This window comes from Apodemus sylvaticus, chromosome 7 (assembly GCF_947179515.1).
Source record: "Apodemus sylvaticus chromosome 7, mApoSyl1.1, whole genome shotgun sequence".
Lineage (NCBI taxonomy): Eukaryota > Metazoa > Chordata > Mammalia > Rodentia > Muridae > Apodemus > Apodemus sylvaticus.
In genome coordinates, this window is record NC_067478.1 from 5,086,014 (window position 1) to 5,103,018 (window position 17,005).

The 17,005-nt window shown below is 50.5% G+C and overlaps 1 protein-coding gene across 2 annotated transcripts in view; it reads right to left on the reverse strand.

The window, feature by feature from the left end:
• Positions 1-6,778: 6,778 nt before the first annotated feature.
• Positions 6,779-17,005, reverse strand: part of Ctdspl (CTD small phosphatase like) — a 123,613-nt gene continuing 113,386 nt past the window's right edge. For both annotated transcript variants that reach the window (XM_052187012.1, XM_052187011.1), the window contains exons 7-8: positions 13,314-13,499; positions 6,779-10,315 (exon numbers count right to left, since the gene is read on the reverse strand). In XM_052187012.1, the coding sequence (XP_052042972.1) occupies positions 10,190-10,315; positions 13,314-13,499 (312 nt within the window). In that variant the 3' untranslated portion in view covers positions 6,779-10,189. The remainder of the gene's footprint in view (positions 10,316-13,313; positions 13,500-17,005) is intronic.

Below are 17,005 nucleotides of genomic sequence, written 5' to 3' on the forward strand. Positions count from 1 at the left end.
AACAAATAAGCAAGTTCCAGGATACCTGGACTTGCTTTGTAGACCAGGCTGGCCTGGAATTCACAGAGACCACTTAAAATTATTAGTTTTATTAATTAGAAATTTTAAAATCATCCTAGGGCTAGGCATAGAGGCACCCACCTATAATGACAGCACCACGGAGGTAGAGGCAGAAGGATTGATTGCAAGGTCCAGGCCAGTGTGGGCTACAGAGTGGGACCCTGTCTCAGGAAGTAAAACAAAACAATTTACCACCTCACAGTTTCTTGTTGTTTTGCTTTGTGAGATGGAGTCTTACTGTGTCGACCAGTCCGACCTCCCACTCAAAGAGAACCGACAACCTCTGCCTCCTGAGTGCTGGGATTAAAGGTATGCATCACCCTACATCTTTAAGTGTCTAGCTCTGTGGCATGGAGACGCTATCTCAAAAGTAACCTGGAGACATGACTGAGGACATCTGGATGCCAGCCTCTGGCCTCTGAAAGGGCAACTACCCCTGTGAACGTGCCAACATCCCTGTCCCTGATTCCTGCCAAACAGACACAGACACACAAATGCACACACACACACACACACACACACATACATGCACATACACACACATGCATACACCACATACACACATACTCACACAAGCATACCCACACACATACACACAGACACACACATATACATACCACACATAGGTACACACACACTCACAGACACACACACACACATACTCACATACATACACTTAGACACACACATCACACACAGGTAGACTCTCAGACACATACACAAATCACATACACACATATACACATACACACACAAACACAGGCACACACACACACTCTCACACACACCATACACACATATACACTTACAAACACAGGGACACACACACGTGCATAATTAGAGAATAAAACTAGAAGTAAAACTCTGTAAACTCTGTATACTCATACGCAATGCTCCCCCATTGCCCTTTCTTTTTCGTCATCACTTTCTGTCCCTATTTTGACCAGCTTCAGGGAGGCATCTCTCTCTGCATCTCTCTCACCAACTCTTTGTCCCCAAGTGAGTGCCTGCCTTTAGACCTACAACGAGGCCCACATTACCCGGAACCACCCTCAAGCAGCATATCTGGCCACGCCCTCCAGCTGCATATCTGGCCATGCCCTTCGTTTTCATACCTGGCCACGCCCTCCAGCTACATTTCTGGCCACATCCTTCGTTTTCATACCTGCCCCTGCCCTCAAGCTGCATATCTGGCCATGCCCTCCATTGCTCATGATTCTAGGATGTGTCCTTTCTGTAGCTTGAAGGCACCCAGCTCATTTTGCTCTGTTTCTTCCTGCCGCTTATCTTCCAGGTGTCACTTCCCATGTTCTGCCTCCCCAGGGCTCATCTCTGTTCCTTCTGAATCTAGGTCTTAGCTGAAATCCCACTGCCCACCCGGAAGCAGCCTCTACCCCAGTCATTTGCTACTTCCTGCTTCATGGCCTCAACTGGAAACTGTTGATTGGATCCTTCTGCATGCCCAGGTGGACCGTGGACCTGTTGAGAGTGAGACTTTGTCAATGCTGTGTCTTTAAGAATGGTGGCTGACATACTGCAGTTACTGTGGTCCCACAGTGTGTGTGTGTGTGTGTCTGTGTATATGTGTAAATGCATGTCTCTATGTATCTGTGTGTGCAAGCAGGCTTGTGTACCGTATGGAAGCAGGGCCTGAATTTTCTCCACAGTCGGTCTCTGGCCCTGCTCTGGCGCCCCCTGGTGAATGACTTTAGGGTCATTTCTTAGGCTCTTTAAAAAAAAAATGAGCGGACAACCAGTCAGCACAGGCCTTTAATCCCAGCATTTGGGAGGTAGAGGCAGGTGGATCTATGTGAATTTAAGGCCAGCCTGGTCTACAAAGTGAGTCCAGGACAGTTAGGGGTACACAAAGAAACCCTGGCTTGGAAAAAACTGTATGTATGTGTGTGTGTGTATATATATATATATATATATATATGTATGTATGTAATGAGCTGACATTTCTTTCCCAGTGGGTGATACCCTTCAAGCCCCTAGTTTGGGAAGTATACTCACCTAGCACAAACCAGCTCCAGCAATTTAATGGTAGTTACAAGGTGATGGTTTGTATATGCTCGGCCCAGGGAGTAGCACTATTAGGAGGTGTGGCCTTGTTGGAGTAGGTGTGTTACTGTGGGCATGGGCTTTAATACCCCAGCCCTACTTGTCTGGAAGCCAGTATTCTGCTAGCAGCCTTCAGATGAAGATGTAGAACCCTCAGCTCTCCTGCACCGTGCCTGCCTGGATGCTGCCATGCTCCTGCATTGATGATAATGGACTGAACTTCTGAATCTGTAAGCCAGCCCTAATTAAATGTTGTCCTTATAAGAGTTGCCTTGGTCATGGTGTCTAAGACAAAGTTTCCCCAAAAGTCCCTCTCCATAAAAGTTTGTGTTTCTAGGACCCAGATGACACTGCCTGGTCAAAACCACCTACCCTCCTGCACCCCCCAACTTTGGAGGCAGAGCCTGCAGAAATGGCACACAGACTAGAACCTGACCCTTGATGTCTGGCTTGGATCATCCTTGCTGTGGACATTACACCTATGGCAGAGAGGAGACTGAGACCAAGGGGGGCGGGGCTCACAGATACTTCAATATTGAGGGTACAGGGTTCTCTCTCTCTCCCTCCCTCCCTCCCTCCTTTCCTTCCCTAGAGCAAGACCGGGGTTCTGGTCTATTCACTCTGCCTGGTCATCTTCCCTCATAGACATACCCACCCTAATCCTTAGTCCTTGGCTGTTAGTTGGAGTCTGACTGAGCTGGGCCTGCCTGGTGAGTTCCTCATTCCATTACGTCTGTGACCCAGGCAGCCATACAACCCTAAACTGTAGGTTCCCAGGGATTTGGGGCTACTATATTTTTGCCCACTTATCTCCTGTGTGTGTGTGTGTGTGTGTGTGTGTGTGTGTGTGTGTTTCAGAGCTGAGGACTGAACTCAGGGCCTTGTGCTTGCTAGGCGAGCCTTCTACCACTGAGCTAAATTCCCAACCCCTCTCCTATGTTTTCCATATCAATATTGACTTAGCTGAGGGAGTAGCCCCAAGTAGGCCCCACCCCTATACCCCTGCCCCACCTACCTAGTCTCTCTCAGGCTGTAATTGGGGTGGGGGGTGGGGGGTGGGGGGTGGGTGGTGGGGGGTGGGTGGGGAGAGGAGAATCATCTGACTGTGGTCCTGCTGACATCTTAAGAGTCCTTGGAGAGCCTGGTCCTGTTCCTTCCCCTCCGACCTCTTGCTGTGGACCGGCTGTACAGTGCCGGGTCCCCACATCTAGCTCCAGAACAAGAGAGTAGAAGTGATTCAGTCCCCAAGGCGGATAGCACCCGGGAATCATGTCCTGTGGGTCTTAGGGGAACTCTAAGGTACCCTGGACAGATGAATCACAGGCCCCTGCGATGCACACAGCCTCACCACTACTTTGCTGAGAGTGGTGTGAGGAATATGTCCATCAGGACGTAGCCAGGACAGCAGCCTGGGGAAGAACACTGTCCCACCTTTGATGCAAGAGAGCTAGGTTCTGTTCCTGGCAGATGACCTGGGCTCCCGTTTGATTCACCTAACCAGGGCTTACAAACTTACTTCTTTTATCTGTATGCGCGGATGCCTGTTTATGTCTGTGCATCGTGTATGTGCCTGGTCCTCACAGAGGCCAGAAAAGGGCACTGGCCCTAGGACTGGAGTTACAGGTTGTGAGCCACATAAGCGACCTAGAAACCAGTCCTGCAAGAGCAACAGTGTTGAACTATTAGTGTTAAACTTTAACAGCCTTAAAGGTGGCACAAGCCTTTAATCCCAGCACTTGGGAGGCAGAGGCAGGCAGATTTCTGAGTTCGAGGCCAGCCTGGTCTACAGAGTGAGTTCCAGGACAGCCAGGGCTACACAGAGAAACCCTGCTCTGGCCCCTCAACCAGGATACCCACCCAGGACCGCCATTGCTCCTGCCTTGCAGAGGCCCCCAGCCCAAGAAGGGCACTCTCTGTGCCTTTACAGGGTCTTTTGTAGCAATGAACACATATGAAGCATTTTTCAAAGAACACTGTAGTCAACTCTTCAAGCCTCGCTCACGGCCACCGTGCTCAGTGGGTACCAGGCCCTGAATGGTTCTGGGCCCTTGTAGCTTGTCAGCAGCTCCCAGCCCTGGCTGCACATGGAGTCATCTGGAGTGGAGTTGGAAGGAAGGCTCCCATCCTGAGAGGTCTGAGCTGAAGCAGGCAGGGTGGCCTTGAGAAGCCTGCCTGTTTCTGTCTGCATGTGTTGGTGTGTATGTACACATTTGTGTGTGGGTGCGTGTGTACATACCACACACACACACACACACACACACACACACACACACACACACACACGAGGCTGGAAAGCCATCCTGAGGATGCTACCCACCTCCTTTGGACAAGGTCTCTCTTGGCCTAGAGCTTACCAACTAGGTGGGCTAGGATGAATGGCCCATGAGTCCCGGGGAGCCCACCAGGCTCTGCTGCCCCAGGTCTGAGATTGTGTGTGCCACCACGCCTGGTGTCTCGTCTGTGTATTCTAGGGATCAAACTCAGACTCTCATGTTTGCTTTCGAAGCTGGGGTTTCAAACTCAGGACCTCCTGACTCAGCAAGTACTCTCATCCCCTGAGTTGTTACCCATCAAGGTTTGGTACCTTTGTGAGCCTCCAGGTGTAACAAAACTTTTAATTCTCAGTACTTGGGAGGCAAAGGCAGATGGATCTCTGTGAGGGGGCTGCACAGAGAAATCCTGTCTCCAAAACCAAATACAAATTGAGTCCCCAGGTGGTGTGTGGGGTGGGGAGGCCTGGCTGAGGGATACACCCTCCCTCCCTCCCTCAGTGATTCTCAGTGTAACCACTGGGGGTTTGGTTGGAAATGTTGGGGGAAGGGGCTGCTTGCTTGCCTCACCGGCTGAGCAGCCAGCTGGCTCTGGGGTTTAGCCTGGTGCCCCCTGAGTGAGAGGTTCTGGGTTTTGAGCACCCTGTTGACTGGTAGCTATCTCCAGCAAAGGGGAAACGGCCTGCAAGCCTTTCTGGGTACTCCCGGGACCCCACCACCAGCCCGCAGGCAGGTACTGCATATCCACACACTCATGCCAGCAGGCTACGGGTCCCAGGCTGTCCTTCCTACCCTCCAATTCTTTTGTCTGCAGAAAGACAGACCACAAATAAGAGGGCATCTCAGTGAGTCCAAGTCCCAGTCAAGTGTCCTCTCTGTGACTCTCCTCACCTGCCTGTTCAGGGCCATCACTAGGCATCTGAACCCCAGGGCTGCCACAAGCCAAGTGTTTACAGAGATACACAGTATCACAAAGCTGGGCTTGGGGCGGAGGTGAGAGAAGAAAGGACTGGGGAGCAAAGGGAAGCAAAGACAAAATGGGGTGGGGTCTGTCAGAGCCAGGTTAGGTCGAAGGGATGCTTTTCCATGTTCTCAGCAGTTCTGCTGTGAAGGGCACGTACCCTGGGTGCACCACAGACTAGTAGTGGAGAGTTAGAGTTTATCTCTGAGGAAATATTAGGTCTCCTGGGATGATATATATATATATATATATATATATATATATATATATATATATATATATATATATATATATATATATATATATAGTGCCCTGGGTTGGTGAGGCTGGAAATATGGAAATAAAATGTTAGTATCCTAACATTAGTCCCAGGCCAGCGTCCACATGGCAGCCTTCTGGTAGGGCTGGAGTCCTTATGGATGGGTGGAGTCACAGCCTGTTGATTTCCCATGTCCAATCATATTAGGGCAGTGGAAGGCCCGTGATTGGACAGGAAAGGAGAGGCGGAGCTAGGAGTTGGGGGAGTTTTAGAAGTTGCAGGAGGAGAAAGGAATGGAGATAACTTCAGATGTGGAAACTGTGTGACATCTACTAGCCAACATAGCTAAGTAGTTTTTTTAAAATAAGGCTAGAAATATTGGGATAAAGCATTTGTTTGTTTGTTTGTTTGTTTTTCGAGACAGGGTTTCTCTGTGTAGCCTTGGCTGTCCTGGAACTCACTCTGTAGACCAGGCTGGCCTTGAACTCAGAAATCCACCTGCCACTGCCTCCCAGGTGCTGGGATTACAGGTGTGCGCCACCACGCCCTGCGGGATAAAGCTTTTATCACTATCAATTGGCTCTTAAATTATTGTATCGGCATCTTGTAAATTGTGATTATAATATACATAAATCTAATTGGCTAACTAAATAAGCCTTAAGAGTCATGTTTCTACCAGGTAATTGAGGTGAGAGGTGGCAGACCATGGGATGTGTGGGCAGGTGAGCTAGATGCCGCAGGACCCCCGCTGGAGAAAAGGCCAGGTCAGCAGGGCTGCGGGGGAGCGAGGGTCATGCAGAGCGGGACCCTGCCGGGACACACTGTTGTAAACTGCCTGTGCCGATACCAAAGCGGGACCAGGACCGTGGCCTGGTGGTCAAGAGAGATGGCAGGTCGGCTTTTTAAATATTTCCCGCAACAACAACCCTTGCCTGGAGGACCCAAGGGTCGAGCAGTGGCCGCTTTGCAAGTTACCGCCGAGGAGGTGGGTTCGGTGGTTTTCTAGCTTTCCCGGGCGTCAAGGACCCTGGCACCGGGCTCTGGCTCTGTTTGCTAGCTGGGACCATCAGGGTTCAAGGAGTCAACAGGAAGGTATGCAGGGGGAAAAGACCGGGAGGAGAGGCCACACCTCCGGAGAAGCAGGTCAACCACGCACGCACGAGTCGGTGCAGTTTGACGAGTTTATTTTTGGCAGGAGGGAAATCACTGATTGACAATACTTGCCCCGAGCATGGTGCTCTTTCCAACATGTGGTATTTCCCAAGTGGCACTGGAACGGCACAAACGTCCAGCGGAGAGCCGCAACTCCCCAGGCACCGACGTCACCTGGGGGGTACCTAACCTCAGGGCAACTCCAGGGATAGACAGGAAAACAGGAACAGAGGCAGCCGCCAGCAAGTTTGCGCAGGGAAGCACAGTAGGCCATAGGCTCTTCTCAGACCCTGGCTGCCAGCTGTCCCGCACAGCACCATTAGAAGCAGAGGCACAAAACGTCACGAGTGTTTGACCAACAGGGCTGTGTTTCTGGATTTTATTAGAAAGCCATCTTTGAAATACAGGGTTGTGAAAAGCTGCCAGGCCCTACGCACTTACAGGTTTTATTTTCGTACCCCTAACTTCAAAGGCTGTGGCTGTGACGAGTTAGTGTCACGTGGACGTCCTCATGCCCCCAAAGCCACCTCACCACATTGCACTGTGTCAGAGGAATCGCCACCCACTGCCACCAGGGACAGGTGGTGTGATTAAGATACAAAAAGGTATTGTTGACAAACAGTGCAGACCAACACGGAGGATTCCAGAACAAATGGAAGACAAGACATTAACATCCTCAGGGGTCAGGTGTGCCCAGGAAGCCCCCCACTTGAGGTCAAGCAGAGGGTGTAGGCTGGAGTCCAGCAACCCAAACCACCCTGTCCTAGACCTTCGCATCAAAAGCACTTGTCTAAGAGACGGGTCCTAACCTGGAGCTGAGGGGGTCATAGGACTTGGGAGGTCAGATGTTTCTTTTGGCTAAGGAGATGGAGTGTTTTGGTAATGTGGGAAGGATATGGCACAGAGAAGTGGCTGATAGGTTTTCAAGCCCAAGTTTTAATAAACTCACAATTAAAAGCAATACCCGTATTTACCTTAAGAAAATAAACCTCGAACATTCATCTCCTTTCTTGGCCTTGTTAGAGTTCTATTGCTTCATTTACACGTAACTGATTAAAAATATAGATTTTTTTCAATTATGTACATAAAGGGGATTTTTTTTTTTTAAAAAAAGGAAAGAAACATTGGCATTTTTTTGGAGCTTGGTCAGAAAAGGTGCAGATTTCAGAACCCTCAGAAACTCTGCCACCCACCCAAGACATTCCATGTGTGTGGTGGCAAGACCAGGGCTCCCCACCAGGAAGCCCTTCCCGGGGTGCATGGGTACATGCAGCCCTGGGACTGTAAGGCCAAGGGTTGGCCTCGAACCTGTCTGAAGTAGAGCACTATTTCTAGGCTCACTTCCCCTGAAATATTCTGGAATTTCAGTCCATTCTGCCCCTCCTTTCAAATAAGGCCCCGTGACACCGACACAAAGAGGCACAGGCAAAAAAAAATCTGAGGTTCTATCCGGGCCTCTTTCTGTGAGGAAGCCAACACGTGGCAGACTCTGAAACACCCAAGACACTTAAGGCAGAGGGATCGTTAATGACTGGTTTTCCATGAGGGTTTACAGCAGGTGTGTCGTTACCTGTGGAAATGCTTACCAAAGGGGCAGTTTTATTTTAATTGGCAAGGGGCTTGCTGGGTTTGGAACACTCAGTCAGGTGATCTGAATGACCCTGACATATTTCTGCTCTGATCTCCAGACCAAGCGCTGTGGGAAGACAGGCCTAGTAGCTGGTTTCATTATTTTGTGAATGAAAGAAAAACCCATTTTTTTTTTTTTAAGTTTGACCCCTGACTTTAAATTTTGTCAATGCCAGTGACTCCCAGCAGAATTCTGGCTGAGGCCCGACCCACAGCGGACTAAGGCATTGGTGCCAACACAGAGGGCTCTGTTTGTTCTTCAGAAGATCGATGTGACACAGATTAAATACCAAACTGGGAATGGGTGGGAAGAGACCCCCAGGCTCCAGGGAGAAGCCCTTCTCCCTGGTTTGGAGAGATGAGTCTCGCATCAAGGCAGCTTCTCCAACCCTTGGCTTGAAGAGGCTGTGCTTCCAAAGAGGCTGAGGCAGACTTGAGCCACATCAGCGTGGCGGCTGATTGAGGCCACGGGTTCTCGAGCGAGATCGGTGAGTTCCATCTTAGGCTCTGACGTTGGCTGCAGTGTGAAGTGGATACAGCACCTGAGCGGTGCTTTGGCCCTTCAGGTTTTTGTTGTTGTTGTTTTGTTTTTAAACCTTTGTACCCTTCGGCATTCTTGGTGGTGGCCGGGGCCCAAGAAGGGTGCCGTGCTTGATGGGGTGGGACACCTGTGTGTGACCCTGTCTGAGTCTGCAGCTGAGCGGTGAGCGTCTTCTAAGCATAGGCACAGTGGCTAAGGAACAGTGTGACAGCCTCTGGTCAGTCCCATTTGGTGGCAGGAGCACAGTAGCAGCAAAGTCCCAACACCTGGCACCGCGTGTACCCAGCTTCTGAAAGGAAGGACTTCAGCGATCCAAGGGCTTCAGGGTTTTCCGTAACTGTTCTCCTCAAACCAGTGACAACAGAACAAGCAAAGGACAGACGTGTGGAGTCGTGGGAAAGCACACTGGATGAAGACACAGTGTCAGTTCCCGAGGGCAAAAATGCAACCTCAAGACACATTTTTAATAACCTCAGAAACCGTCATAAAAGGAACCAGCTGTTTTCGTAAAGCTCTAGGCCATTGGCAGGTACATTCCGGAGTGGTCAGACGTGAGACCATGACAGTCAGCAGAAAAGTCCTGTCAGAGGGAGCCAGACTCTGTGCATACCACGGCTGACAGCCACACATGCTGAGAGGCAGGCTCCTTCGACCCACTGTTCTACCTGACCACATCCTCCCCGCCACACACAGGCCACCAGGGTCTATAAAACGGTCCTGTTTGTCTTCTCAGAATAAGTATCTAAGACCGTAAAAGACTAAAAGATGTTTGGAAATAGGCTGTATACAAAAAATTAACTTTCGGCTTAAAATAACATTCAAAAAGGCACTTCATCCTGTAGGGAAGAGATTTTGAGTTGGGTCAGCTGTTCCAAACGGAGGCCAAGAGGACAGGCTTGTCTACTTGGAGGGGGGGTGGGGAGTCAGTAGAAAGGAAGTTGAGAGATATCAAAGTGTTTTTGTTTTTGTTTTTTTTTTCTTTTTTTGTTTTTCCTTTTTGGTATGTTTTAAGAAAATCGAATCTGGTAAAATGCAGTCCGTTTATGAAATCTATTAAAAGAGTTTTTTTTTCCTTTAAAATAGTTGTTTCTGTTCTTTAAAAAAAAAACAAAACAAAACAGGTAGGCATGGTGACATTCACCCTGTGGCCCAGAGCATGGAGTCTTCTCAGGCCGCACTCTGGGAGCCACGGCTGGGCGCGTCCCCTGGGCCCGGGGGTTCCAGACTGCGCAGGCGCAGATGGGCCGAGGCCAGGGCTACCTGCTACAGAGTCTGTGCAGCATGCTGTAGACGTCGTCTTCCCGGCTCAGGCCCTCGAAGAACGGGATGAGGTCCAACAGCTCCGTGTCTGTCATGTCATCGAACCAGGACTGCACAGGCACCTGCAAGACAGAGCGTGAGGAGGCAGCGGTACGGGCCGTCCCCTGCCTGTAACCAGTTAGTCCCGAGTGAGGGCCAGAGCGGACTGACAGGCAGGAGACCCTAAGTGAGGCAGGGGGTTCCCAGTGTGTTTGTAATTAGCTTTCCTGATGCGGAGAAAGTGATGGCCACTCACTCCCTGTTTGTTTCCAAAATTCCTTTTACCGCACTGAATGAGCCCTCGAGGTTGCCTGCCACCCACCAGCCACAGGGCCCAGCAGGTGCAACGGACCTCTGCCTAAGGCTAAGAGCTCTGTAGAAAGAGATGGAGAGAATTCCGGCCCAGGCTTAGCAGTAACCAGGTAAATTAACCATGGAGATGCCAAGGTTTCCCTTTAGCTTTACATAGGGGAGAAGGGTACAGTAGAGAGGAGCTGAGAGGTCAGAGAAGAGATTAAAAAAGAAACGGGGGTGGGGTGGGGTGGAGAGATGGCTCAGGGGTTAAGAGCACTGACTGCTCTTCCAGAGGTCCTGAGTTCAATTCCCAGCAACCACATGGTTCATCTGTAATAGAATCCAATACACTCTTCTGGTATGTCTGAAGACAGCTACAGTGTGCTCATAAAATAAATAAATATTTAGAAAAAAATTTGCTTGAAAAAAAAGAAGAAGAAGAAGAAACGAGAGGAAATATAAAGGAATTTATTTACTTCTCTACTTCCAGTCCTCGGGATTGAACCCTGGGCCTTGCTAAGTAACTGCTCTCACAACTGAACCACATCAACAGCCTTACCTATGACACAGTTTTGTTACATAATTTTGTTAGAAAAGAAAAAAAGAAGGGGAAGAAGGGGCCAGAGAGATGGCTCAGCCACCAAGACACATTGTTCTTCCAAAGGACCTGAGTTCAGTTCCTGGCACCTACATGAAGTGACTCTTGATTCCCTGTAACTGCAGCGCTGGGTGATCTATTGCCTTCTCCTGACTGCACTGGGTACTGCATGTGTGCATGAGCAAACCCACGGATGCACAAACACACAGATGCACACGCACGCGCGCGTGCACGCGCGCGCGCACACACGCACGCACGCACATAAGTAAAAACGAAATAAAGTCTTTAAAATTTAAAAAGAGGAGCCAGAGAAATGGTCTGTGGCTAAGAGAACATGTATTGTTCTTGCAGAGACCTCAGTTCAGTTCCCAGCACCCACCTGTGACTCCAGTCCCAGGGGCTCTGACACCCTCTTCCGGCCTCCACAGGTACTGCACCCACATGCATGTTCTCTCTCATGAACACTAATAGGTAAGTATAAATAAGACCATAAGGGCTGGAGAGATGGCTCAACGGTTAAGAGCGCTGACTCCTCTTCCAGAGGTTCTGAGTTCAATTCCCAGCAACTACATGGTAGCGCACGGCTTGTGTAATGGGATCCAATGCCTTCTTCTTGTGTGTCTGAAGACAGCTACAACATACTCATTAAATAAATATACAATATACATTAGGTAATTTAAAAAGTAAAGCCATAAAAAAGAAAAATGTTAGACAGAGGCTCGAGTCTAATCAAAGAGTAGACAGGAGTCTAGCTGCTTGCCTGCCGGAGGTAAAGGGGCTAAGAAACCTTCATTACTAAGCCCTGACAACTAGACAGAGCCAGAATGTAGACAATTCACCTAAGACAAATTAGTAAACTTTCAACAAATAAACGATTGAGAAGAAAAATGGGGAGAGAAGAAGAAAGGTTAAGATCAAAGAAAAACAGATCCATCAATTGAAGCAATGCACAAATCTTCTTTAGATCCTGACTTACAGGGACAAGATGCCCCGCCAGGCAATGGTGGCACATGCCTGTAACCCCAGCACTTGGGAAGCAGAGGCAGGCAGATTTTTGAGTTCATGGCCAGCGTGATCTACAGAGTGAGTTCCAGGACAGCCAGGGCTACACAGAGAAACCCTGTCTCGAAAAACCAAAAAAAAAAAAAAAAAAAAAGCCCAGCAGACAATACCAGAAACGCTATGTGGTGTGTGGGAAGGGCACTATGACTGTAGGGCACATATTCCTTATCCAGCAGAGACCATGTGGAATTTGATTGACTTGATAACACGAACCTATGTACTCATTTAAACGGTCTCTCTAGGTAGCCCAGGCTCTAAGGCATATGCCACCACGCCCAGCATGTGAACATAGATAGCTGTAAGGCGGTTTGACTTTATTTCTACCATTTAACTGAATAAATAGTTTTTCTACCCTTACTATAAGGAGAGCTTCAGAATTCTGGACTGGGAAAGGTGGTGTTCTCATGGCAGGCTTGGGGGACCCCGAGAAGCATGTGTGATCTGGCTTGGTGTGGTGGCCTTGATTGATCCATCTCTCCTTCCCGGAAGCGCCCAGGGAGTAGCAGAGGGCACCCCCACCCTGCTCTGCGAGCCACGCCATCCTGGTGAGCAGGCACCAAGGGAAGCTATGCTCCAGGGAGCTGGATGTGGGTGCCTTCCTGCCCGGCTTCTACGGCAGCACCCTGGGGTGGCAGAGCTGACCGTCCGACGGCGGCAAGACATTTCTGAACTGCTTCATTCCTTCTAGTGTAAGATACACTTCTGCCGAGGGGTTACGCCTGAGTCTGAGAGGTCACACGGATCTGGGCAGCCCCATGAGGTTGATGACTGACTGGTAGAGCCCACTCCATAACAATACTGCAAAGGAGAAGCGTCCTGCCGAGCTGAGTAGAGGCATCGTGCGGGGCCTGAGCACAGGTCTAAGCGCTGAGCCCTCCCACACTCCCAGGAGAGCAGCGTCCCTGTCATCTCACTTGTGAATGAGGAGGGACGTTAAATAGTCATGTCGCTAAGAGGCTGAGTCAAGATCTGGCCAAAAAAAAAAAAAAAAAAAAAAAAAAAAACCCAAGCCCAAAGTGTGCCTCCAGCCTACGCCTCCAGTCCACGCCTCCAGCCCACTTTTCAGAACTGGCATTTAGGCTGCAGCTCAGACAGAACCTCCAGCTCCTTCCCCCGAGATGACTTACTGCGTTCTCGGGATGGAAGATGTAGGAGGCAGGAGAATTGTCCACGATGATCACTTTGCTCAGCTCCCGACCCAGGCGACTCAGGTCCTTCACATAGTTCCCACGATGGAAAACACAGGACTCTCTGAAGAGTCGGGCCCGGAACACGCCCCACCGGTCCAGGAGGTCAGCTACAGGGTCTGCGTACTGGAAAGACAGGGTCTCGGTGAAGCGAGGCACGTGGAGGGGCCCGAGACGTGACCTCTGACACAAGACCCACATTCGTTTTTGGGGTGGCGGTGTTTAGGATGTGTCCTCCCTTAGCAGTCCACGAGGGAGCCCTCCTGTGCCATGGTGTCCTGCGTGCTGAGATTACGGGCTGTGGTGAGTCACCACATCAGGCTCAGACTTTTTGTTTTAGTGTATTTTATTAGATTTGGAAAGAAAAAAAACCCCAGGTCTGGCAAGCTGTAAATTCTGGCAGCTGCCCAGAGGAGGCTGGAGAAAAGAAGTTAAAGGAGGAAAAATGCGAATGGAAGTGGGGGAGTTTGAGGGGGGGAGCCCGAGGAAGGAGGGAAACATTGAGAGGGGGTGGGGGAGCCTGAGGAAGGAGGGAAACATGCCTATCTGAGCGTTCAGGAAGGCAGTTAGTTACAAAGGTGCAGAGCCTTGTGAGAAATGGTCTACGGTTCCTCCTTGTTTCAGTGTGTGTGTGTCTGTCTGTGTGCATAGACACGTGTGTGTGCCTGTGTGCATAGACATGTGTGTGCCTGTGTGCATAGACACGTGTGTGCCTGTGTGTGTGTCTGTGTGTGTGTCTGTGTGTGCGTCTGTGTGCCTCTGTGTGTGTGGGCCTGTGTGTGCATCTGTCTATGTGCCTGTGTGTGTGTGTGTGCCTGTGTATGTGTCTATCTGTGTGCCTCTGTGTGTGTGTGTCTGCCTGTCTGTCTGTGTATGTGTGTGGAAGTCAGAGGTCAGTATCTGATGTCTTTCTCTATTGTTCTCAGCCTTATTTTTTGAGACAGGGTCTCTTTCCCTGCACCCATAGCTCATGATTCGGCTAAACTGACTGTCCAGTGAGCCCCAGGGATCCCCCTGTCTCTGCCTCCCCAGTGCTGCACCAACGGGAGGTGGGAGGGGCCCGTGGCTTTCTGCCTCGCTGGCAATATTTTACCAACTAAGCCTTCTTCCAAGACTTACTTATTTCACTTAAAAATCACCATTGTGGCGTATGTACGCGTGCACAGACGCACTGCGACCAGTGACCGTGCACCTGGAGGTCAGAGGGCACTGCAGGGAACTGCTTCTCCCTCCCACCTTTACGTAGGTTCCCGGGATTGACAGCAGAGGCCAGGCTTGCGTGGCAGGTGCCTTGAGCCACTGACCCATCCTGCTGGTCTCTTAGACCACTTTCTAAAAAAGCCCTGGAATAATTGGAAGTGTTTTAGGATTGTGGTATTTCCTTTCCATCTGTGTCAGAAAGCACTGTGTTCTTATAGTTCTCACCCATGGAATCCACAGGAAGTTCCTGTCAGTTTCCTCTCCAAAAGTATCTCGACTCCTACCTTTATTTCCTAAGTTCCTGGACCAGGCTCCTGACTTGGAAGGTTCCTACTTCCTGCTGGGCTTCCCTTCCCAGCCCATTCACCTCACAGCTGTCAGAGTAACCACTGGAGGGCATACACATCCCATCCCAGGCCTGCTTAAACCCCCATTGTCTGCCTACAGAGAACCTCCCATCCCATCACTGCCTGTCTATAGTCCTGAGGGCTTCACTTGAGGCTGGGACTCAGCAGTCAGGCCAAAGCAAGGCACAGAGCCAGGAAGCCCCAGGGTTCACAACCCTTTCAGGGAGGGAGCAGACACCTGAGGCTGATTCACAAGGCCACAGTAGGATGCACCGTGGCTGGGTCGTGGGAAAGTCCTTCCAGCTCTAAGGAATCCCAAGGGGAACAGCTGCGTCTCTCACTGACCAAGCCGTTTAGAGCACTCTCTCAGTGAAGGGGCGAAGGGGTATGTGAGCGGTCTACAAAGGGTTGAGTCAGATGGAAAGAGATGGTTCCTTTTCTCCTCTGTGACTGTCAGTGTGGCAATCAGCCTTTCGTCTTTATATTTTTAAAAGATGGATTTTTTAAAAAATGTATGTGCATGGGTACTTTGCTTGCATGTATATATGTACGTATGGGCACCATGTGTGTACAGTGTCTACACAGGTCAGGCAAGGGCACTGGATGCCCTGGAACTGGAGTTACAGACAGTTGTGAGCTGCCATGTGGGTGCTGGGAATTGAACCTGGGGCTTCTGCAAAGGTGGCCAGTGCTGGGCCATCTCTCCAGGCCTGGCAACCATCTTTTAGGGAAGCATCTAGGAGCTCCAGGCCTGCAAGACCACATGAAGACTACATGCACTGGGCACAGGGGCCATCCTTGCTCCTTGGTGTCATACCATGCACGAGGGACAAATGAGCCAAAGGGTGCATGACAAACCAGCAGGTACCATGGCAGCCTGGGAGTCTGTGCACGCTGTCCCTGTAGCCCCCACCCCCACACGGAGCAGGGGGCAGGGAGGCAGTGTACAGAAGCTGCTGGCTGAGTACTGAGCTAAACTCATCATCCAGAGCTGGAACTGTGACCATCAGTCCAACCTGACCATCGCGGGCTGAGAGGCTGGGGCGGCGCTGGAAACTGGGTTTGGCTCTGCAGGCAAGAATAACTCCGAAGTAGGGCTAGAGAAGCAGACGGTGGGGCAGGTGGGAACAGCCCAGGAAGAGCAGCCCAGATGAGGATGTTTAAGCAAACACTGGGGACCCAAAGAACGGTTTTCTATCTTACTAAGGGGAAAAAACAAAAAACAAAAAACAAACAAGCCCCAGTCTGACGCAGCGGTGCAACCTTCCTGCTTGCTATTTGGCTGCTTTTTACTTCAGCTTCCTTAGCATCCCGGACACAGCACTGAAGCTGCTCCTGCAATTAGTCCTGACACCGCTGGGGGGAGACGATGTTTCCCTCGAGGCCCTGTTCTGTTTCTTGTACATGAGATCCAAAACCTAGGCTAGGGATCTCTTGTTAGCAGCTCCGGTTGAGGCCAGCCGATGACGCGGGTGGAGCTGACTAGGTGGCTCTTGCCTTGGTCAGCACAGAGCACAGACCCAGCCAGGAATGCCCCAGCCAGGTCAAGGACCTGGAGTCAAAGGTCAAACATGCAGATGTGGAGGGGTGCCGGGCCAGGCAGGCTGTGGGGGACGGAGCTCCTGGTGGCTCCTGGAGTTCTGCACGCAGACAGAGGGTTAACCTGCACAGCACGGAGCTCATCTTTCAGGCCACTCTGAGTTTCCGTACCACCGCCACTGCCGCCGCCACCGAGTGGATCGCCTGACTCTGGGAGCATCACGGTAGGCACAGAAAGGACTCTGGGAAGATGTGCTAGGGGCAACTCTGCCTGCTTTCAACACACCGTGGCACTTAGGATGCTCTCGATACGTATGTAAATACTTAACATCTGGAGTGTTTACCCTGTGACAGTGTCCACGGCAGTGCCCGGAAGACAGTGAGGGCTCAACAAACGTCTGCTTGTTGGGAGTCTGGGGCTGTGCTGAGCCATTTCCATGGGCCATTTCATTTAATGAACTCTACCAGGCAGATGGAATTATCCCCAATTAGACAAGAAGAAACCAATGTGACAGAAGTAAAGGAATTTACCAGAAACCATTCAGC